The sequence below is a fragment of the Macaca thibetana genome, chromosome 11 (genome assembly GCF_024542745.1).
Source record: "Macaca thibetana thibetana isolate TM-01 chromosome 11, ASM2454274v1, whole genome shotgun sequence".
Taxonomy (NCBI): domain Eukaryota; kingdom Metazoa; phylum Chordata; class Mammalia; order Primates; family Cercopithecidae; genus Macaca; species Macaca thibetana.
This window is the reverse complement of record NC_065588.1, coordinates 66,023,387-66,047,846: the sequence shown is the minus strand read 5'-3', so window position 1 is coordinate 66,047,846 and position 24,460 is coordinate 66,023,387. Positions and strand designations below refer to the sequence as shown.

At 40.2% G+C, this 24,460-nt stretch overlaps 1 protein-coding gene across 1 annotated transcript in view; it reads right to left on the bottom strand.

The window, feature by feature from the left end:
• Positions 1 to 24,460, bottom strand: part of MYRFL (myelin regulatory factor like) — a 115,721-nt gene that overhangs the window by 35,891 nt on the left and 55,370 nt on the right. Inside the window, exons 8-13 of the mRNA XM_050750009.1 lie at positions 22,383 to 22,459; positions 20,732 to 20,842; positions 18,950 to 19,040; positions 12,377 to 12,577; positions 6,105 to 6,213; positions 5,266 to 5,375 (exon numbers count right to left, since the gene is read on the bottom strand). Coding sequence (XP_050605966.1) covers positions 5,266 to 5,375; positions 6,105 to 6,213; positions 12,377 to 12,577; positions 18,950 to 19,040; positions 20,732 to 20,842; positions 22,383 to 22,459 — 699 coding nt within the window. The remainder of the gene's footprint in view (positions 1 to 5,265; positions 5,376 to 6,104; positions 6,214 to 12,376; positions 12,578 to 18,949; positions 19,041 to 20,731; positions 20,843 to 22,382; positions 22,460 to 24,460) is intronic.

The window sequence follows — 24,460 nt, the reverse complement described above, 5'->3', positions numbered from 1 at the left end:
AATAAGCTACTTGGAGACAGGAACTAAGGGCTACTTATCATTGCATCATTCAAATAGACAATTCCTGCTACATTATGATTTTAAAAAATGGAATCAATGAGTAAAAAGTACCCACATACTAAGCCACAGTAGGGTGGTATACAGCATGCAATCTTAAACTTAAAAAAAAAAACAAAAAACATGAATTGTCCAAGGAATAATTATTCATAAGACACACCTCACCTTTAAACAGGTTGAGTTGTGAATGACTTTAAGGCAGTACTTACATTTACTGGGTATGTTTCTCTTACACCAAGCACATCTAATAATAATGCTCAAAAAATGTGATCACCTGCCCCTAAAGAATCACAGAAACAAATAAAGTTGCCAAATAAAGAGATAGATGAACAAGCAAAAAAGGCCAAGCTGCCACCGGTCTAACACAGGGTTAGACCAGGTGTCTACAGCCTACAAGTCCCCCTGCTTTCAGTGTCACTCCCAATCCCTCTCACTCCACCTCCTGCCACTGGGCCTTCACTGGGGCACAGGGACACTATGGGGAATTTATGAGAACAGGCAAATTACCCCAGATAAGTAGTTTGTCTTGTAAGGTCATCTCTCCTGGGAAGGGAGAAAGAAAAGCTGCTTGTACCAACTTTGACAAAGATCACCCACTTTGGTTGCTTGCATAGACAGTCTATAAAGATCCAGCCATTCTTTTTCCTGTTTTGGCATCAAGTTGTGAGGTACCTGCAGAAGTGACATTGCAATCGTGGAGAGCAATATTTCAACATTTTCATAAATGTTTCTAATTTGCATTTGAACTTCAGTGAAAATTTATTTACAAAAAAAGATCAGGTGGTGGGACAGAAATGGAGTGAAGAATGGACAGGCTGCACCTTTACCTGACCTCCTGCACTTAGTACAGCACATGAAGCCCAGGATGTTCTGGCAGAATTCCTTAAAACAAGCAGCCCTGGAGGTGGCAACCAAAGCCACACTGCCCACATGAATAGGTAGAAGTCCAGGAAAGCAAGAAGCTCACTGTACATCCTGCTTGTTTTACAATTAACAAAGAACATGGGACAAGAGGAGCCACTTTACCTATATTCTTAATAAGAAAGAAAAAGGAGATGTTCTGTGAGGCTTTTATAAGGTAGGGAGGGATAGCCCACCGTGTTGAGTGTTAAACTAGCAAAGTCTATCCTCAGAAGTGAGGCAAAGCACACTGCGGGGCTTCTCCTGCATCATCAGAGTGGGGAGATGTTCACTTGCTTGTGGTGTTACAGATTCTGTAAGTGAGTGTGGCCTTAGTGACGTCTCCACAGATTGCATCACTCCAGGGTCCTGTTTTTAAGAGAATCACAACATTTCCATCCTGGACTCCTCTGTGTTTTATCAATTTATAAACGGAGTGCTGCCTTGGCATGGTTTTCTCCTCAGGTGACATATGAATGAGCCTGACTTCCTGGAACAGGAATGCTACCCTGTACCGCTCCAGACCTCTGAGTTTGCCTTCCTAGGAATGAGCTTAGGTTGTAGACTCTCCTAGAAGAAGGAGAATGGACCTTGGAACTCCTGATAGAAAGAGAAAATTCTGTCTCAACTATTCCCAATCAACTCAACTAGGGAATGGGAAAATACTGGAAACAAAGGAGAGAACTAATTATTTGGCTGCCACAGGAAGACATTACCTACACATTGCCACTCAGGAATACTTCTTTTTGAGTGTTCTAGTGGAGGACCACATCCAGAAGTTATATAGCTGCTTCCAGAGAGTAACCCCATAAGCCCCCACCTTGGCAGCCTGGTGACATGATCCCAAGGCGGTACCCTGGGACTAATAGCTGTGCTTATACTCCTTTCCTTTCATGGCAGAAAGCTTATGAAAACAAGCGTTAATTTTATTTTAATAATAAAATACTAAGGTTTTCTAATAATTTACTTCAAAAAAAGGACCTCTAAATTGGCCCTATTTTATTTTTTAAGCAATTTATTGGAAGACTTCAGTATTTTATTATTAAAAATAAATTTCTCAGCAAAGTAGCAGGATACAAAGTCAACACACAAAAATTAGCTGCATTTCTATACAATAACAATGAGCAATCTGAAAAGAAAACTAGGGAAAAATTCCATTTACAATCACATAGAAAAGAATAAGACTCTTGTGAATTAACTAACCAACATGGTAAAAGATTTGTACAATAAAAACTACAAAACATTGCTGAAAGAAATTAAAGAAAGCATAAATAAATAGAAATACATCCCATGTTCAGGGATTAGAAGACTTAATATTGTTACAATGTCAACACTACCCAAAGTGATCTACAAATTCAATGCAATCCCTATCAAAATCCCAAAATTGTCTTTTGCAGAAATATAAGGACCCATTCTAAAATTCACATGACATCTTAAGAGAGCCTGAAAATAGACAAGGAAATCCCAAAAAATAAGAACAAAGCTGTATGATTCACACTTCCTGATTTCAAAACTTACTACAGAGTTAGAGTAATCAAAACAGTGTGGTACTGGCATAAAGACAGACATACAGACCAATGGAATATAATAAACAGCACAGAAATAAACCCTCACATATATGGTTAAATGATTTTCGACAAGGATGCCAAGACCATTCAATGTGAAAAGGACAGCTTTTTCCATAAATGGTGCCGGGAAAACTGGACAACCATATACAAAAAGATGAAGCTAGCCTCTTACCTAACACAAATATTAACCCCAAATGGATAAAAAACATGAATGTAAAACCTAAAATTATAAAACTCTTAAAAGAAAACAAAGGGCACAATCTTTACAATATTGGATTTGGCAATGATTTCCTGGATAGAACACCATTGGCATAGGCAACAAAAGGGAAAATAGGTAAATTGGATATCATTAAAATTTAAAACTTTCATACATAAAGACACTATCAAGAAAGTGAAAAGACAACCCACAAAATGGGAGAAAATATTTGCAAATTATATATCTCATAAGGGATTAACATCCAGAATATATAGAGAATTCCTAAAACCTAACGACAGTAAATAATCCAATTCAAAAATGGGCAAAGGACTTGAATAGACATTTTCCCAAAGAAGATACACACATGAAAAATAAGTACATGAAAAGATGCTCAATATCACTCATCATTAGGGAAATGTAAATCAAAACTAGAATGAGGTATCACCTCACACCCATTTGGACGGCAACTGTTTGAAAAAAGAAAAAACAGAAAATTACAAGCATTGGTGAGGACTTGGTCAAATTGGAATCTTTGGGAACTGTTGGTGGGAATGTAAAATGATATTGTCATGTGGGAAACAGTATGGTGGTTCCTCAAAAAATTAAAAATAGAATTGCCATATGATCCAGCAGTTCCACTTCTGAGTAAATATTCCCCCCAAACTGAAAACAGAATCTTGAAGAGACATTTGAATACTCACAATCATAGCAGCATTATTCACAATACCTAAAACATGGAAGCAATCCAAGAGTTCATCAATGTATGAATGGATACGCAAAATGTGAACAAAGCTGAAAATTATTCAGCCTTAAAAAGAAAGGAAATTTTGATACACTCGGCAACATAGATGAACCTCAAGGACATTAAGTTGAGTGAAATAAGCCAGCCACAAAAAAAGAAAGAAATGCTCTATGATTCTGCTTATATGTAGTCAGAATCATAGAAACAAACAATAGGATTGTGGTTGCCAGGGGCTAGGGAAAGTGAATAATGGGGAGTTATTGTTTTACAGGTACAGAGTTTTTGTTTTACAAAATGAAAAAGAGTTCTGGAGATGGATGGTGGTGATGGTTGTACAACATGATGAACGTATCAAACATCAATGACCTGTATACTTAAATATGGTTAAGATAATACATGTTATATTTTGTGTATTTCACCACAATAAAAAAACCTGGGAAATAAATATGTAAATAAATGTTTCATGATATACCTCTCAAGTGAAATGATAGCCTAGGTGTGGGAGAGAGACTAAAGAATCGCTTCTAGCAAAGATATGTTCTTGGGAAGCAGGAGGCAGTAAGTCAACTTCTGCCACTCTGCTCATGAAGCCCTAGGCTGAACAGGCCTCCCAGACCATGTCATCTAAGTGTTTGTGGTACAGGGGCTGGTAGGTGGAAGATGGTGGCAGTGCCTAACATGAAAAGGCATCCTCTGCTTTGCTGCTCCAAATGTGGCTTCTGACCAGCAAGGTTGGCAAGATTGGCAGCACCTGGAGGCTGGTTGGGACTGCAGGATCTCTGGCCTCACCCCATTCTTGCAGAATCAGAATCTACATTTTAATAAGATTCCCAGTGATGCATGTGCACTTTGGAGTTCAGGGAGCATTACCTCCATTAACTGACAAATTATAAATTAGTCTCCACTCAAGCATCTCTCCCCATGACTACAAAACCCTTACATCCATTGGTCTTTCCTCTCAGCATCAAATGTAATAATGCAATATAAAACAAACCAGCAACAGAGTGCATTTGCAAACCTTGCAAAAATGCAGGATTTCACAGAATCAATAGACGTGGTATTAGGGAACTCCTCAAATCATACACACAGCATCCACAAGCAAGGAACTGGCAGATTTAGACCCATTACCAAATGAAGAGGAGCTAATCTACAGGCATGATGGCATTCCTTCAAAAGAGAATGATTTGAATATCAAAGAATTAAGAGAGGCCCTTGGGAAAAAATGATCAGGCCCATGAATATCTTTGTAAAAATGGCCCACTTTATGATTATACTGTAAAAGTCAAACACAGTTTTATTAAAATAAACTATGCCCAAAAAATTCAACACTTCACTTAATCTTTAGTCATTCTAAGAAGAAACACATTGTGTAATTATAATTTAAGTTGCATTACATAAAATATGATGCATTTTTCATAAGTTTATTACCATTTTAAAATATGAAGCTAATTAAAACTTTTTGTCAGTATTTATTGTGATGTTTGGCCCTTGTTTAAAGTGCATTCATGCTAAGTGGACTTTCCTAGTGCCAGTTTTTCTCCAACAATAAGACCTGCTAAACTGGAATTCTTACTATTGCACATGCATTTTTCTTTTTGTCATATGGAACTTCTTTTTGGTGATTATGATCAAATTGAATATCAGTTATAAGATAGTTGATACCTACTCACTCCACAGCTCAGTGAAGAATTATTTTAATGTCCCACTTCCTGGTTGGATGTTTCAGCCCATTGTTCTATCACAGAAGGGGGTTTATCCCTAGACTGATAGCTTATAGCAGCTGATATCTTTTCAGTGATTACCTTATCCACCATGAGGAAGTTCTCCAAGGTCTCTCCGTTTTCGCAGGTGACATCACCAACTTCTCTTACTGCTCTGGGCAGGATTTCTTGCACCTCCTGGGCAATCATTCCTATATACAAAACACTCCACAGGTTTAATCTTCAAAGAAAGACTTTTCTGGAGAAAATCCTCACTAACTCACTAAGCTTTTGCTTTGATCTACAATGGATTTTCGGCAAAGAAATTTTGAGCCAAGAACCACTATAGGATTAAAAGTGGGAGTGTTTTTGTTTGTTTGTTTGTTTGTTTTTTGAGACTCTGGGCCAAACATTGGAAAGGGGGAGGTAAGTGCCTTAAAATTCCTGTCCATAGAAGTAAAGGTGGGGTGTTAGCTTGATTTCCTTTCTTTTCCTAAAGGAAGCCTTTGCCCCTAAAATATTCCTTCCTTCTTTAGGATTGGAGTATAAACATCGCTTTGCTTACCCCTTCTCTTACCTACATCCGCTTACCCTGCCACCTTCTCCCTCCATCTCCTGACTGCCAAATGCCATTCCTCACATAGGTTGAGCTGCCATCTGTCCCTGAACCCTCAGCCCATGAGCAAGAGGACTTCAGTGCAAAGAAACTATATAGTCAACCTACTCCACCAGTACCTTGGGGTGGAGGAGTGGGAGTGTTGAATAAAAATGACACAGAAATTCTTTAAGCTTTCCTGTTCTAGTGACTATGAGTTTCCCAGAGAACAAGTTAGATCAACATAGTGTTGTCAAATGCCATAGCACATAACCTCAAAATAAAGAGGAAATTAAAATTTTAATAGTTGGCAATACAAAATTAAAAGGAGAATTTGTGTGTGTACCTGTTTGATGGGCAGTGTTTATTCCCATTGCAGATGCAAATTCAGGTTTGTAGTCATATTCAACAATTCTCATTTGGGCTATTCTTTTCAGCTGTTCATTTGTGTCAACCTAATTTAATTAAAGAAGAGCAGATTTTACTCACATAGATATTTGCTATTCAAATTAATGCCCAGAGTGACCCAGAGACATTACTGAATTGCTTTTGGACATTTTGCTGGAGATAATTTCTTCAAGTGGATTGCAAGTCAGGATTACCCAACTGCTGGCCCTTCAGGACCCAGCCACCCACCTTCCCCGGAACACCCCTCCCCCACACCACCCCGGCCAGCAGGGCATCCTCTACCTGCAATCACTGCTCTCACATCATTAAAGGCTGTCCCAACTGTCACTATGGGGTCCCAGCAAAATGAGAACAATCAAGACAGTACAGTGAACTTTCCCTAAAGCTAAATGTGTTTGATCCAAAGGATACCTCTTTAAATTGAGAGATTTTGTAAATGAATTGATAGTAATAGCAGAATCTGGTTTTGTTTTTTTTTTTTTTTTTTTTTTTAATGTCTTTATCTGACAAGTAAAAAGTTGGCAGCCCTTTGTGAGTACCCTAAATTTTCTTTTGGAACATATTAGAATTGTGAAACCTGTGGTGTCTTGGCAATTAAAAATAAACTGCCTGGGCATTCATCCATGTGATAGAGGAACCAAAAACACTTTTTATTGTTGTTGTTTTAAGAAAACCACTGTCATGGGCCTCAGCTCCTCCCTTGACACACTCCCTGAGGTGGCAGCAGAGCCCTTCCACCATTGTTTAGGATTCTCAGGCCCTTCACTAGTTGGGCTGGTTGTGAAAGATGGTGACTTGGTGCTTAATTGGCTAAACGGATTAGCTTTACTTTAGGAAGTTATTCCAGAGTATAATTCTGAGCTTACTGCCATCATTCATTCTTTGTTTTATTCGACTAATATTTACCAATCACCTTCAACATATCATGCACTACTAAGTGTTGGGACTTAAAAAGTAATTGCCTTGAGCTGAAGCCCATTATCCTTAGCAAACCAACACAGGAACAGAACACCAAATACTGCATGTTCTCACTTCTAACTGAGAGCTAAATGATGAGAACACCTGGACACATAGAGGGGAGCAACACACACTGGAGCCTTTTGAAGGTGGAGGGTGGAGGGTGGGAGGAGGGAGAGGATCAGGAAAAACAACTGATGGGTACTAGGCTTAATACCTGGGTGATGAAACAATCTGTACAACAGACCCCCATGACACAAGTTTACCTATGTAACAAACCTGCACTTGTACCCCTGAACTTAAAATAAAAGGTTAAAAAAAAATGCCTTTTAAAAGTTTGTGGTCTAGACAGGAAGACCCACCTGATATATACATACATAATCATATGTGATTATATTACAATCTGAGAAACACAGTACAAGGATGGAATTATGCACAGAGAATCGTTTCAGCTCTGAGGAGGTGTTGAAAATCTTCTCGGGGAAGTATAAAGGAAGGCTCCCTAGAGATGATGAAGCCCAACCGATATCTTGGCTTATTCCAGTTCCTCAGACAAACTCTGCTCCTTTCACTTCCCAGCCTTTGTTCATACTGTTTTCCCAGACTCAAAAGCTCTTCCTTCCCATTCCCCTACCTTCTTCTTCACCAAAGTAAGCATTGTTCCTCAGAGAAGGATCTCTTGACCTCCAAGTCCAGGCAAAGTTCCTCTGCTTTATGTGCTCATAGCACCAGTTCTCCTTCATAGCAGGAGTCACAATTACAAGACAACTAATTGTGTCAACCTCATTCTTTGTCTTCTCCTACATCACATATACCCCATGAGGGTGAGGACATATTTAAGGTCATGGTTCATCACCATATCACCAGTTTCTAGTACAATTCCTTGCCTGTTGTAGGTGCTCAACTAATAATTGTAAAATACATTAATAACCTTAAGCGTTAGGGAAAGATGTAAGGTAGGAAGGGAGGGGGAAGGATGAGACTAAGATAGGAATGCTAGCCAGAGGGAACACCATGAACCAAGGCACGAGACAGCAAATACCCTGAATGACATCTGCACAACCAAGGCAAATTTGGCATTACTGGACTGGAATGGTTAAGGCCAGAGCAGGGGGGGCATTGCAGGTCATACTTGGAAGAAACAGTCCCAATCCCATACAGCCCTGTGCATGTATCTATCACTGTGAGCGCCTCACTCAGTCAACAAATATTTATTGAGTAGATACTATGTGCCAGATGCTCTCCTAAGCACTGGAGATTCAATGAGTGTTTCTTATTTGGAGCTTAAATTTTAGTAAAAGTTTCATTCCTGAGTTTTATTTATCTCAGGACCTGCACAGTACCGAGCAAAGTGTCTGACATGTAATAGGCACATAAAATTTTTGATAGAAAAAAAAGGAATAAAAGAATGAAAGTATTGAAGTGGCAAGACAATCCCTGACATGAAGAGAATTGAAGAGACAGGGTCAATCAGGAGCCAGCCTGGACTGGCCTTGCACTGCCTAGGCTCTACCCAGTTCCTCAGCCATAGGCCCCTGGGAGTCCTACGCCCATTTCCTATTTTCCCCTTTGTTCCTGCCCCACCCGCAGGGCCCCCAGTAAAGAAGGAAGCAGAGGCAGTGTTCGCTCCTTTGCTACAGATGAAAAGCAGAGGAGAAAGTGCCCTCATGCAGGCTGTCCAGGCTACAGAGAGGGAAATGGTCCCTGGTTTCTAAACTGGATCCTTGAATGCATTTTCCCTAAGACATATTGCTAGACATAGCGTTAGGTTCTCTGGTACTACTACCATCCTCTAGACAGATTTTCAACCAAGAAAAATTTTGAGGGTTACTTAGAGATCTAAACATTTTATATGACAATGTTCCTCAAACAAAATGCTCTTCTAATTTCTGGACTTGTAGATTTCCCAAAGCCAAATATAAACAGCAGCCTGTATTGCATGATCCCTCTGTGTACACTTGGCCTAGGGAAAACGCTTGCGGCAAAGGGTGTGCCTTCTTTGAATCCTCCCCAGGAACCCTACCCAGGCCAGCACTTACTGCTGTGCCTTGCTCTTCAATGCCTGTTGAGTAAGAAACTGAAAACTGAATTTGGGCATCTGCTTTGACCTTGCCCACAGAAGTTTTGGAAAGTTTTGACCATGAATGCAAATAGCCATCAGCATCATGCTGCCTCACACCCAAGGTTTCTATAATATATCATTAGTTCAAGAATTGTATCACAGAGAACATCTTGCAGTCCATGGGACTCAGTTTGTTCAGGGAAGGCTATCTGTCATCGGGTGATGGCCCACAGCCCAGCTGCAGTCTGAACTAGGAGCAGCTTAAATGACACCTGCTCACCCAGAGCAGAGGAACTTCTGCATTTGGCTCCTGGCCCTGAGGGAGATTTTGCATGTTTGACTTTCTTGAGCTTTTTTCATGTCTACTTCTGTCTTCCACTAGCACATGGGTGGTGTGGTTAGGAGAAAATCAAAACAGCCTTTGAGCATTTCATCTTAATGAATTCCTTTTCTGGCTTGAATTTTTAAATATCTTGCTACCTTTTTTCAGCCTTCACCACAGAATTTGACTGATGCATTCAACTCTCAACTTCCTCATGTTTTTGGGCATTGACATTGAGGTTCCTCACGTGACTTTAGTGTTCAGCATGTCCTTTCACTCCTAGTTCTGCTCAGTTTCTACTGTCAGAGCTGCATGTCCTTCCACAGTCTGCAGTCGCATCAGTAGACATGATGCCATTGGCTGGGCAAGTTAAGCTGCTGCTCTGCCCAGGACCTCAGTTGCAGAGGTTTCAGTCGTATCTGCGTCATCTTCTCCATGTCTTGGATCTGTGTCCTGTGAGCATCAGAGATCTCCCCAACCAGGACTTTGTAGATAATCATGTGCTTCATATCCACAAAGCAATCTGTGTTTCCTGAGTGAGGAAACACATAGGGCAAAGCAGCAGCCTATATCCATTTTCCCCAATTGTAGTATTAGGCAACATATTTGACCACTACATTTTGTAGCAGCTCATCCATTCAGAAGCCAGCTGTGGTTAGAATGCACCATTAAAGAATAAGAAATTGCTTCCAGTCCTATGCATGCCATCAAATTGACCAAGTGTCAGATCCCCAGAGTATTTGAAAGAAAGGCTCTCTTTGTTGCAAAAACTAAGTCAGGAAGAGGTGAAGATGAAATTCACACACCTGTCATCAGCATCACCAACATTACCATCATCTCCCTCATCTCTGTAATAAATAGTGAATTGGGACAGGCAAGATTTCTAAGAATATATATCTCAAAAATGTGCATAGATCTATTAAAACAAATCTACTAATATGAAATCATTTAATAAATAAATCACATGTAATTTTTATTTTGTATAAATAGAAAATAATTTCTATTTGCTTAGACTTGTCTAGCTAAAAAATACCTTACATATATGAGTTTAGAGAAATCTCTTAACCTAGGTAAAATGAATATGAGCATTTCCTGTTCACGGACAACAAAACAGAGCCACAGATTGCCTCTGGGCCAAAGTTCCTGGGCTGGTGGTTGCCAGAGTCAGGACTAAACTCTTAGTCTTCTAACCACGGACCAGGATTTTCTTTATTCTATCATGCTGCCATGAGCAGGAAGGGGATACAGAAATTTCACACTTAAGAGCCTGGATTGAAGTGACATTTTATTTATATGGAGGAGGCTTTTTAGAAGGGATGTGAGAAGTTCTCCGGAAGCTTGTTATTTTAAGACAATATATTTTCTTCAAACCAAGAAGCAATATTTGAAGACTTTTGGTAAACGAAGTTCTGTGTTAAGCCTGGTGGTAGCAGGAAGGGTTGTACAGGACTTTTCTCACTTGTTATATTCAATTTACATTTTAATAAGACTTGGTAGTGAATTGTATAGCCAATTGCAAGGATAAATTTGAGTTGGTGTGACCTGAAATGCAGACAGATTATCTCTCTAAAGTTCAAAGGTGCAATGTCTAGGACCGATATCTGGAAATGTATGTAAGAACTCTCTAGCTCTGCATTCCCATCTGGCTAGTAGGTCACAGCTCTTCTAATATGAACCGCAGCTACACAATCAGTATAAAAGTCTACAATTACATCCATTCTTTGGAATCCTCTAAGCAAAGGAGGACATTCCTTGGCTGGTTTAGGAAAACCAGTGCAGATTTGCACTGAGAAAGGAATGCAGTCTGGAAGAGGGGCTAATGGTGAACAGATTAGGACTTCTACTAGCTAAAAAGGAATAAGGAAAGGAGAGAAAAGGAACTTTTAAAACACAGCTTCGCAAATGCTGTCAAGAGAAGTAGTATGAGTGAGATGATGGGGAAGTGGTAGAAGCAATGAATGGGAAATAATTAAATGGCAGGAAAGTTGCAATGAGGTGTTAGTAGCTGGCTAACGGATTGGAAGCTTTGTTAGTAGCTGGCTAACGGATTGGAACCTTAATCCTTATCCTTATGGTCTACATAGCAGTTGTAGCTTTCCAAGATGATCCAGTTCAACTGGTTAAAAAATAAAAAAGAGCCAAGGGTGTCAGGCAGGCAGGCACCATTTTCATCTTACAGCTGAAGACACTGAGTACAGGGAGATTAAGCATTTTATCCAAGGTCACATAGCTGGGGAGAGCCCAAAGCGGAGGAGCCATCTCCTGATGTCTAGGCCTGACTTCCAGTTACCTCTGGGTAACTGCCTCTCCACAGACGGGAAAGGTCTTCACCCAGAACTCTTGGCGATGAACTGACCAAGTAAGGGATGAGGAGGAGGAGCTTCTCAAGAGTTCCTAGAGAAAGGAACTGGGGAAGATAATGGCCAGTAGGGTTGGTGCCAGGGACTCTAGAAGGAAGAGGCTGGAGACATCCAAGAGAAATAGGAACAACTGGACTGAGACAGTGCTTGGAAGATGAGCGGAGAGACGAAAAGGAAAGGCAAACTCTGGAAGCGGAAGCTGACAAAGTGTGGGAGGAAGGTCAATGGCCTGTGGAAAATAACTGAGAATTGCTGCCTGTGAAGCCAATGACATGCTGTCCTTGCCCACTGCTCCTGTCAGGTAAATTCATTCTCTCAGGGAGGAACTGCTTTACAATTTCAGCAGAGATGCCCAGCAGCTCGGTCATCATTTTTAAGCATTAGGTTCATCTCACACCAGTGGGTGACATGTAAAGATGTGTGGTACAAGGTGTGTCAGAGGCCAGGAGCACCCAGCACACCTGACTGGGGTGTCAGAGGAGGGGCCCGGGACCTGACTTTGTGCTCACCTCCTGGATATTCTGCTTTGCCCGGCTGTCAGAGGGATGCATGATGGTCCCCATCACTTTCATGTTGCCACAGACAACCAGGGCTTCGTCCGGCGCATCTGTGTTGATTCCCACTCGACCGTGACAGACAACAGATTCTGGAACTTGTCCTCGCTGCCACAATGCATCACTGTCATTTTCAAATTGCCCAGGGTTAGAGGCCTGGAAAAATACATAAATATATTACAATTAAAGTTACAGTAGCTAGATGATCATGTTAGTGTTCAGAGCAAAGGCAAAGTGAATATTATCTAAGTCTTTCACAAGAGAATCCTGTATTGAGTGGGACATTCTGACATATCCGACTAACTCTGGGGCCCAGAAGAGCCAGGGAGGTTTCCCTAACCACTCTGCCTCCCCACTGGCAGGAGCTCTGTATACCCTGATTTGAAACATCCAATCTCTATTGCGTCTATCTGGAATTAAGAATGTGATCAGTTATACTAGGTGGATGATAAAGAAGAAAATTTAAAATGGCTATCTTTTCAGGAATAGTCATCATCATCATGATTTAAAATCAGAACATTACATCAGAAAATATTACAGATGTACTAAATCAGATAAATAAAAATACCTTGCATTTAGCTAGCCCTATTATAGTTTCAGAATGCTTTTGTATTTATGATTTCATACACAAGTGACAAGCAAATGATAATACAAATATATTTAATATACATCAACTATTCCCTAAGCACAGACGATACTAAGGAAGAATAATAACAGCTACATTTGTTGTGCGATAATTCACAGTGCAATTATATGAGATATGTACTATTGTACTCATTTTATTGACACTGACACTCTGAAAAGATAAATAAATTGCCCAAAGCCACAAAGCTAATAAGTTCTGGAGCTGGAACTACAAGTCCTCTGATTATTAAATAATGATTTGCCTATTTCATGGCATTGCTTAGAAGTAGTCCTGGCAATCTTCAAAGAAAATCCAAGTGAAACCATTGGACTAGATAAAGTTCTGCAGATTTTACTCTTAAATAAAATTATTTGTCAAAGAATGCTCCACTGCACTGCATTCCTTCCTCCCTGCTTCCCTGTAGCCACTGAATTTATTCCCAAATATTTTAATGTAGGCATCTCTAAATCCCTCAAAATCCTCACAACAAAATTAAATTCTCTTTAAAATTATGATGTGTTTTTATGATTGAGGCAGGTTGTCACAACTTTAGACAAACAGTTGCGATCCTGATTATCTAAAAAGTCAGTACTAATACTTGACTTTTTACCTTTCTGGTGGTATATGATACATTGCAAGCTCAGCACCTGAATATGCATAGATTTTCTCTGAAGACTACTCAGGAAACCAATAACAATGGTTTCCTCAAGGATGGAGCCTGGGAGATGGAGAAACAGTGGTAGGAGGAAGATTCACCTTTCACTATATACTCTCTTGGTATTATTTGAGTGTTTTGCCATATGCATTTGTTACAATTTTTAAAATAATCAAAAGAAACCACAGTTTATTTCTTAGTTTGGGTTTAAAGAACTTTTTGATGTCTTCAATTTCCTAATTCAATCCTAAGTGTCTGAACCCTGAGTTGCTTGGAAGACTCAATCATTGATACTTGATAGACAAAAGCAGTGAAAGAGGCCAGGTGTGTGGTGGCTCACACCTGTAATCCCAGCACTTTGGGAGGCTGAGGTGTGTGGATCACTTGAGGTCAGGAGTTCAAGACCAGCCTGGCCAACATGGTGAAGCCCCATCTCTATTAAAAATACAAAAATTAGCAATGTGTGGTGGCATATTCCTGTAGTCCCAGCTACTTGGGAGGCTGAGTCAGGAGAATCACTTTAACTCAGGAGGCGGGGGTTGCAGTGAGCTGAGATCACGCCACTGCACTCCAGCCTAGGGGACAAAGGGAGACTCTGTCTCAAAAAGAAAAAAAGAAAAAGCAGTGAAACAATGTAATGTAAAGTAATGGGGTGGGAGGGGGTAGTGGGGAGTGGGGGAAGAATATAAAGTAAAAACTTTGAACATTATTTGTGTAAATTTACTTGAACAAAGAGCTTTTCTGCAAGGTCCCTAGAGCCCCTTGGTTGTGAATGGCAAATTGGCTTTGACTCAAATCCTTTTATAGCAACCAATCAACTAAATCCAAAGGTATGCCACATAAGACGGTGATGTATTTTTCTCTATTTTGAACATAATGAGCCACTTCAAAGAAACAAAATAAGACAGTGATGAATTTTTTTGTAATGAGCTTTGAGATAGTTATTATCTTGTTGGTAACTTGATACTGGAACAGCAGATATAAGTAGATTTAATTTTTTGGAACAGTTGCAATATTCTCACTTAGCTTTCATCAGATGAAAACTCAAATCCCTAAAATATGTTCACATTATTTTGGAAAGGGCCACAGATTCACAACATTCTAAATATATAGCCCTAGGGAGAATTCCTCATCAGTAACGGGATATGTTCTCATAAGATTTGTGAACTTATTTCCCTATTCTAGAATCCACAACCCTCATGTGTTAAAGCAAGCACAGTATACTACCTCTTTCTGGAATTATGAGTTTGTATTCACATGTGACCCAATAGTGGCTGATGGATATCAAACACCAAAACAAATTCATTAAAATTTCTAAAATACTTTTATTGTTTGTCTCATATTATCTTATTTAGGGAAGAGACCCAAGCATCCTAGTCTATGTTATAACACAAACTAGCTGTGTGACCTTGGGGCAGTCACTTAATCCTTCTGTACTGTGTCCTCCTCGGATGAATAAAGAATCATGTCTCCTTTACCCACCTCATAGGATTATTGTGGGATTAAGTGAAATCATGTGTGCATGAACGGTTTGCAAAAATGAGGATGAAACGCCTCAAAGTTATTCTCGACACACTCTCCTGGGCACAGCAGCAGCTATTTAACCTATAATCGCTTCATCTGCTCTCCTCAGCAACGCACCTGCAGAGTTGCACAATTCCGGGGGACGCCTTTCATTAAAAAAATACAATGTAAATGGCGCCCCCTGCAGGTTATTCGAATAGAAAACAGCATCAGCTGCAATTTGAGGCCTGTGCTGAGCTGGAAATGAAAAGCTGGAATTTGTTTTATTATCATTTGGGATTCGAAAGCAGCAGCCAAAGAACGAATAGAAGAGCTTGACCTGAGGAAGGTAGCTCTTAGGAAGCCCATTTTTGCGCCTTTTGAAAGAGTTACAGAAAAAGGACCTAGAAATACTCTGCTGGTGCTACTCGAAGCATGGTCTGCAGGCTAGCAATGTCAGCATCTCCTGGAAGCCTGTTAGAAATGCATATTCTCAGGCATCCCTGACCTCCTGAATCAAAAACACAGGTATCTGTGTTCTTACAAGCTCTCTGGGGATTCTTATTCATAATACAAGCTTGAGAACTACTTCTTTATACCATGTACTCCTGGTCATAAGTTCCCCTTCCGTAGTTGACAGAAAGATCTGTTGAGTTCAAAACAGGCGTTACTCCATAAACTGTTTTCTTTGAGTAAATAAAAATTCATCTGAACTCCAAAAGAGGAACGTGTGTGTCTGCATTTGTGTGTGTGTGTGTGCATGTGTGCACATATGCATTATTAGATCATCTTTTCCAATCCTAGGTTTGGTTTCCCACGTCACGCACTGCGATTTGCAGAGCAGTAGAGGAAGAATTCTTGGGGACATGCCCATTTCTATTCTTCTGGAAAAGAAACTGGAATAATTTATTGGTTTTCAAAATGAGGAAACCCTAGAGTGTCTTTGAAAGGCAGACAAAAGTAATCATCCCTCCTGCTTGCAACACTGCACTCCAAACCAAGTTTAATTAAGTATTTTAGAAGGAAAGTGGGGCTGAGAGAGAAGAGCCCAGTCATTAACAAGGGGAATCTGAAGGAACTCCTCTGGGGAATGCTCCCAGAAACAAAGACTCAGCAAATAAATCTGTTCTTTGGAGTAAGCCTTAATTTTCATTAAATTGGTCAATTTATACTACAGGACCATAATATACTGCTAAAGCTGTTTTGATTGACAACCCAGATGAACAATTACTGGGTCCTGCCCACCATTCTCTCTCCAAGTAGAATTCTGACAAGCTTGGTCTCCTGGATCCTTCCTGGAGGCCTGGAACTCGTCTAGATCTAACCCTTATACAATCACCCTTACCAAATAGTAAAATGTCAATCTCTGCCATTAGGACGAGTGGTTCTTAGGACACAGAACAAGTCTGGATTTGCTTAAATGCAGTTTTCATTTCTCCATTTAATGTGGTCAGAGCTTATAGTGTCTTTGTCAAATTTTCTTCCCTTTCTTCATGCTGGAGCTCAAACTAACAGAACCAGAGCTACAAAAGCTCTTTTGTAGAATGTTGGCTTGTCTGCCCTTTGCCCGACCCATTTGTATGCACCTGTATAGGCCCCTCTAAAATCTCAGGTGGCAGAAAATGTATTCTGTGGACATTTCTAAAACTCACTAATTCAAACAATAATGCCATTTCTTAAACAATTAGATAAACCAAAAAGTCTGCATTCATTTTCACTTCTGTGTTTTACAGTTTGAATGAAATACTATCAATAAGATATTTCTAGTGGGGGGATGAACGGTTGATCTTAGTAATCCTTTTCTTCTCATTGCTGTTAAGGTAACTTTTGTGTTATCCAGCATGCTTGTAGAATAGGGTATTCTCTTTAACCAAAATTGTGTCTGGGAGAAAACTATCAGATTTGGAATACAATCATTTTTTAAAATAGAAATTTAGTGGATAGCATGACATCCAAATTGTGCTGAGTAAATTTAATATTTTTGGTATTCATACCAAATATGAATTATAGAACTTTCAACTTCTCAAAGTCATCATTATGATCTCATTATCATTGTGCTTTGGATTTGAGGAGGTGCCAAGTAACAGAGAGTTTTTGGTAAACAGAATGCTAGAGAGTGGAGCTCCCTCCCTCTCATGTTGCTGTTGTATGGACTTGCACGGCAGCTGCGTATAACTTTGCAGGAGCTGTCAACAGCAAATGGAGAAACCTTGTCACTAGGTAAATTATTCCAAGTATGCAGGTAACTAGCAGACTATCTGTCTCAAGCAAGTGTTATACAGCTCCAGAGAGTACTGTCATGATATCTAATCTATGCTGACTCTGAAAAGAATGGCATTATCTGTCTCTATTCCTTCCTAAGAGAAACAATATGCAACCTAGGTTTCCAGACTTTACTTTAAATCAGATTTGTTAGCACAGCAAGGCAATTCCAGATTACATCAAATAAGATGTCAAAGATGGCCCTGGCCCCTGCAGAGGGATGGACAGCCACCTCTGTGATTAGCTTATGATGTAAGGAGAGGGCCCCACCTGCCTCTGCCCCAGAGGATCCTCATTTGCTGCAGGTTACGTCAGACCCCACAAAAATGCAGCCTGGGGTGTGCATGTCCTTCCCTAACCCTGGGATTGCTGAACACATAAGTGTTTTACCTCATTTCTATCATTACTTCATCTCCATTACAACGTTGAGACATAGTTAAAGGATTTCCACTAATAGAAGGCTTATTAATTTTAATTGACAAAAGGAATTACAGAGGCCCTTTGTTTCAGAACAGTTTGACACGGGCAAGGAGAGATGCCATTTCCCCAAACGGGCAGATCTTCTTCTCTTCCTCAGGGCCTCAGGTTAAAGCCACATACATGGGCAGGCCCATAGTGAACACTGTTCTCTAGTGGAGTTTGCATGACCTCCCTGTACCACTTCAAAGATCCATAACAACGCAGCCCCTCCCAGGGCTGCCAGGCCTGTGGCTACCTGTTACTTCATGCCTCTGGTATTTTCAGTGGTGGCCAGCCTGAACTCACACAGCTGCAGCTGCAGCTGCCAACAGCTTTATGTTTTGTGGCTGCCAAGACTCCCCTGCAGAGCTGTGACCAATCATTCATTCAGCAAAATGTGCTGAGCCAGCCACTCCTATGTGCTAGACAGTGGCCCAGATGCCCTGTACCACCAATCACTTTTGGCCTGGAATGCTTTCCTACCACTTTCCCCGCCCTGTGGGCTTTAAGGTCAGAGAGATCCAGGCTCCATTATTTACAATTCGTGAGATCATGGATTAGTTACTTAGCCTCTTAAGCGTCAGTTGATCTGGGTATAAATAATGTAATGTGAAAGCATAACAATGTAAAATGATGTCATATGGAAATTGTTTAGTTCAGTGCCTAGAACATAGAGTAAAAACCAGAGTTTCTCAACCTCAACACCACTGACATTTTGGGACGTATAATTTTTTGTTGTGGAGGTTGTCCCGTGCATTGTAAGGTACTGAGCAGAATCCTTGGTCACTACCCACTAGATGCCAGCTGTGACAACCAAAAATGTCTCCAGACATTGCCAAGTGACCCTTGGAGAACAAAACTGCCCCTGGTTGTGAACAACCGTGTGAAAACTAAAACAATAGTTTCTGCTATTACTATCATTATCATCGAAATAGTATATTCGAGCACACCACTGAAAATTCAAATTCCGCCTACATGGGAGGAAAGCATGTGGGATCCAGAAAAGTCAGAGAACTGAGCTTACCCTTACAATGATCCTTTCGGAGACGTGGGCAGACAACAGATAGAACTGGTCTTGGTTAGCAGCATACAGTCCAACCACCAACATGAAGTATCTAATTCAGAGACAGCAGACCAATGCCAACACATCAGGAATGGAGACACAATTCGTACAATCAAATACCACCCAACAGTTGATCAACAGTGAACTTATCGAGAAGAGTTTGCCTATTTAAAGACTACCTTTTCCCTTCCGTTCTAAGTTGTCCCCGCAGTGAAACAAGAGAGTAGTTGATTCCCTTGCTATTGTGCTGGGTCAGCTCTTTGCCCAGTTGGTGGTATTTGTGAGCTGTTTTACAGGCCCCCAAAGAGCAGGAAAGCAAGCCACCCTGGGGAGATGTCCCAGGAGGGGTCTGGGGTGCTGATTCAGCACAGGCCTCTCCACGCTGCAGTCCTGGGCCCTCAGCACAGCATGGCTCACAAATACAACAGGAAGCCACCTTAAAAGTCCCTTTGTTCAGAGTCACAGAAGCCACATTAAGGCCTGGGCCTTAATGGAGGCTGACTCCTAGGGTCTGCCCCACCACACTGGATGCTTCCCAGTTCAGCCTGCTCTTGGCCATGTATCCTATGTCTTCGACAACCTCAGGGCTTGACTTTAGCCAAAGACTGAGACCTCCCTTTCAGTTGCTTCCAAGGCAATTTTCATCACTGTTATTTCAATTACCTCTTCATATGTACCACTGATGAGACAGTTTTAAGACTAGACCACTTCTTAAAAGTCAAAATTAAAACTGCCTTCTTCAAAGAAGCTTTTGCCCTAAGAACTGCATGAAAAAGCGTCACCAGCTTCTTCTGTAAGACTCCTGTTCTCCTAGAGAACAAGTTTCCCTCTGCACCTAAAGTAAATCAGTAAGAGTAGTAACCGTTATCATTATTAGTATTAGCTACTATCAAGAGCTCAGTGTGTCATGTACCAGGCTAAGCAGTTTACCTACATTAGTCTATTTAGATCCTCAATAGAGACAATAACAATATTTTACTCCAATACTTTATTGGAGTAAAATATTGTTATTGTCTCTATTTTACAGGACAGAAATATGAGTCTCAGAGAGGTTAAGTTATATGCCCAAGGTCACTCACCTAGTAAATGCCAGTATAAAATAGTCAAATTCAATTCTATCCAACTCCAAAACCTATGTTCTAAACCCAGCAGTTCTCAAACTCGAGCATTATCAGTGTCACCTGGAGGGTTTGTTAAAATACAAATTGCTGAGCTCCATCCCCAGAGTTTTTGATTCAGAGTTTTTGATTCTTCAGTAAGGCCCGAGAACTCGCATTTTTAACAAGTGTCCATCTCTGCTAGTCCTGGAATCACACTTTGAAAACCACAGGTTTAAATCATGAAAACAAGTTATTTATTTTCTTTTTTAATCAAAAAGGTCATAGCAGAACTTCAGGACTAGAGACCAGCACACTGGTTGAGAAATGCAGTCAGTCCTCAATCTTTGGATGGCAATGAAACATAAACGTGGTCACTCTAGAAAACCATGGAGGGAATCGAGCCAGGCAGAGATAGGGCAGGGCAGGAAGGTGGGCATTGCAGGGTATGGGTGTGGGAGAAGAAAGATGTCCACAGGTAAAGGAGAAATGTTAATAAACTGAGAGTCAGAGAAGGGAGGAAAGTGGCTTAGAGGCCCTGTGTGCTGGCTGGTAGCACCAGGAGGATCAGAGGGGCCCCAGGAGGGCACTTTCTGGACAGATAAAGTACCCAGCCACACTGCCATGCACACAGTGACCTCAGTACCTCTGGTCTGGATTTGGTTTTCCCTTTTTTCTCATATTATTTGCTGTGGTTTCACTGAAGTGTAATCGTCCCAGCGTTACTTTGGTGACCTGGTCAGCCAGTAGGTCAATTCTAAAACAGCAAAAAACCAACAGACTATAAGAGAACACCAAATCTCTGATTATATCTAATCCACTTTCAGACTCTCAACTATGCTTGGTTCCCAGTTGTCACCACACTGGGAGAACAGTTTATTCTAGTCACTGATTATTAACTGCTATCCACAGCATGGTCAGGAATAGCTGCCAGGAAGGCCATGGAATATCTTGAAGGGTAAGAAATGCTCAGTCAGCAAAAGCTCAAGCCTGGAGTTTCCAACTCAGAAGGGCCATATGCTCCATATACCCGGCATGGTTCCTTTTACCTCCACAATGGGGAAAGAAAATCTTTCATTTGTGCCACTGCCACTGTTGTGACAGCATTCACCTCTTGACTGAAGCAGTTTAGGTCTCGCATGAATGCCTTTGCACGCCCTTCACGTATTTGCCTCTCCTAGCCTAGCAGTGGGAGGCAGCTTCCTCCAAAGGAAGGCCACATACACCCTGCCCAGGCAAGGGAGAACCAGACGCACCACACACATTTAGTGCTGTGTTTGTACAAGTGGCTTCTGGACTGTCCGGGCCATGAAACCATCTTCTTCTCAGCCCAAAGGGGGTTGACTCAGGGTCAAAACCCTGAGATGTCTCCACTGTATCCCAGCCAAACCAGTCAAAAAGCAAATCCCACTCACTCTAAGTCATCCTACAGAGAGGACTCTAGCTTGGACTGCCATATTGCTTTGCATACTACCAGCTATATATGCTTTCTATATTGGAATCCATTCCGCAAACTATTAACATGGCTTTAAAGAATAAGAAAAAAATGACTTCTAAGTACAGCATGGATATACAATCTTGAAATTAATTCAATCAACATCATGCTGATTTAAATGAAAAATTAAAAGAAAGATCTAGCCATGATTTATCTCAAGGAACTAAAGTTGTTAGTAAGGTTGTTAGCAAAGTTTTTAGCAATAAACAACATAAAAATAACAGTGGTTTAAAAATTGATCGTTTTATAAAGAATTTTTACAACAGTTTCAATGCATAGTACAACTCTATTTTTGTTGATAAACATATATGCATAATGTTAACATTAATACTACATTAATGGTAGGGGCGCTGTGGCTCACACCTGTAATCCCAGCACTTTGGTAGGCTGAGCCAGGCAGATCACCTGAGTTCAGGAATTCGAGACCAACCTGGCCAACGTGGTGAAACCCCATCTCTACTAAAGATGCAAAAAATTAGCCGGGCGTGGTGGCTCATGCCTATAATCCCAGCTACTCCAGAGGCTGAGGCAGGAGAATCACTTGAACCCAGGAGGTGGAGGTTGCAGTGAGCCCAGAGTGTGCCACTGCACTCCAGCCTGGGCAACAAGAGCAAAATTCTTTCTCCAAAAAAAATAAAACAACCTACATTAACATTATTAATTTGGATGCTGTGGTAGGTTTCATTTTAAGTAAGCAAAATAAATTAGATAATAAATAAAATTTTATATATATATATAAACAAACAAATTAGATGTTTATTCACAAAATATTCACATAGGAATTCAGAAAATAAATTCTTACTTAACAGGATTGAAAATCTTTTTGCTCCTATCTGCTTGGGACTGTTCAATAGCAATTATTTGATTGGTGGCTTCTACCTATATGAAACAACAAAAAGTAAATTAATTAATTAATTTATTTATTTATAAAAATGTTAATTAGCAAAGAATGTTCGAGTACTTAAAAAGCTTTTCAAGGCATCATCCTAGGCACTGGGCAGGAGGAACAAGTCATGAAAAGACACATAAGACAGGAGTCCTTACCTTAACGCAGTGTTCTGTTGATGAGGAAAGAAATAAATACCTGTGAAATTAAACAACGAGAACACAAGACAGCAGAGTATTTCAGGTACGCAGTGAATACAGAGGAGGCTAGAAGATGACTAAACATCAGGGGTAAGGCAGCTTCTTATTCATTCATTCATTCTAGAAGTACTTATGGAGCACCCACTATGTACCAGGAACTGCTTTAGGCATTAGAGATAAGAGCTGAACACAATTAACAAAATTTCCTGTCCTTGGGGAGGTTACATTCTACTATGAAAAAACAATGATATACAATATAATAAATAAAACATAGGAATTAGCATTTATTCAGCATCTGCTACCAACTCTTCTTGTTCTGTGATATTGAAAAGGACTTATGAGACCAGCCCTATAATATACAACTGATGGGTATTCACATTGTAACAAATCTTTCTAGAAAGCAATTGGTGGTCTATATCAAGAGTTTTAATAATATTTGTATCTTTTATGTGTAAATTCCCCACTGGAATGTATTCTTATGCAAAGGTGGGTTTACATGGATGTTCACTGAAGTTTTATTAACAATAAAAAATGGAAAATAAACAAAACTAATAATAATAATTAACACGATGCATCCATACAATGGAAAACTATATCATCTTTGTGAACAATATTTTTATGGGGTCCTTAATAATATCATACAATGTGATGTTCACAATATAGCACTAGCAATATGAGATTAATTTCAATAACAGAAAAAATGAGAAAAAAATAGGCTACCAAATGGTGGATCCCAAATACAAATGAATTTTATCTCTTTTTCATACTTTTCTATTATGTTCCAAAATTTTCACAATGAACTAATATTACATTCATATTCATAAAATGAATGTCTTTTTGTTGTTTGTTTGATGTTTTTATGTATTTTTGTTTTTGTTTTGTTTTTAAGAGCTCAGTTTGGTACAAGAACAGTTATGCGTGCAGTAGCCAAGCCTTAGTGCCTAAGCCCAGGTTAGCTATCAGAATAAAATATGTCGGCCAGGCACAATGGCTCATGCCTGTAATTCCAACACTTTAGGGGGCAGAAGCAGGAGGATTGCTTGAGCCCAGGAAGTTGAGGCTGTAGTGAGCTGTGATAGAGCCACTGTACTCCAGCCTAGGTGACAGAGTAAGACCCTGTCTTAAAGAAAACAAAACATCAACAAAAACAACAAAATATGCAGATAATGAATGCTTCTCCCTCTTAGGAACTGGATATAAAGTTACAATTTAAGAAATACTTTTTGATCACTCAGAAGTCATATTACCTACATTCTGAACCCAGCTCTATCATTTACTACTTTGGATGAATTGTATAACCTTATTGGTCCTCAATCTCCCCTCTGTTAAACTGTAGAGGAGGGATATTGACTAAATTAGTGGCTCCTTGGCGTTTTTTTAGGTCACAGATCTCTTTGATAATCTGATGAAAATAATGGATCTACTTAATATGGAAATGCATCAACATCAATAAAAATAATTAAAAATACATTTAGTAAAAGAATTGCAAGAGTATTCACTGAAAACTATAAAACTACAATTTGAAGTGATGCTGTGCCATTTTCTGAGCCCAGGCTTATGAAATTGGCATCTTGGCTGGATATGGTGGCTCATGCCTGTTATCCCAGCACTTTGGGAGGCCGGGGCAGGAGGGCCACTTGAGCCCAGGAATTCAAGATCAGCCCAGGCAACATAGTGAAACCTCATCTCCACAGAAACAGCCAGACATGGTGACACACACCTGTGGTCTCAGCTATTTGGGAGGCTCCCACTTGAGCCCGGGAGGTCAAGGCTGCAATGAGCCATAATCATGCT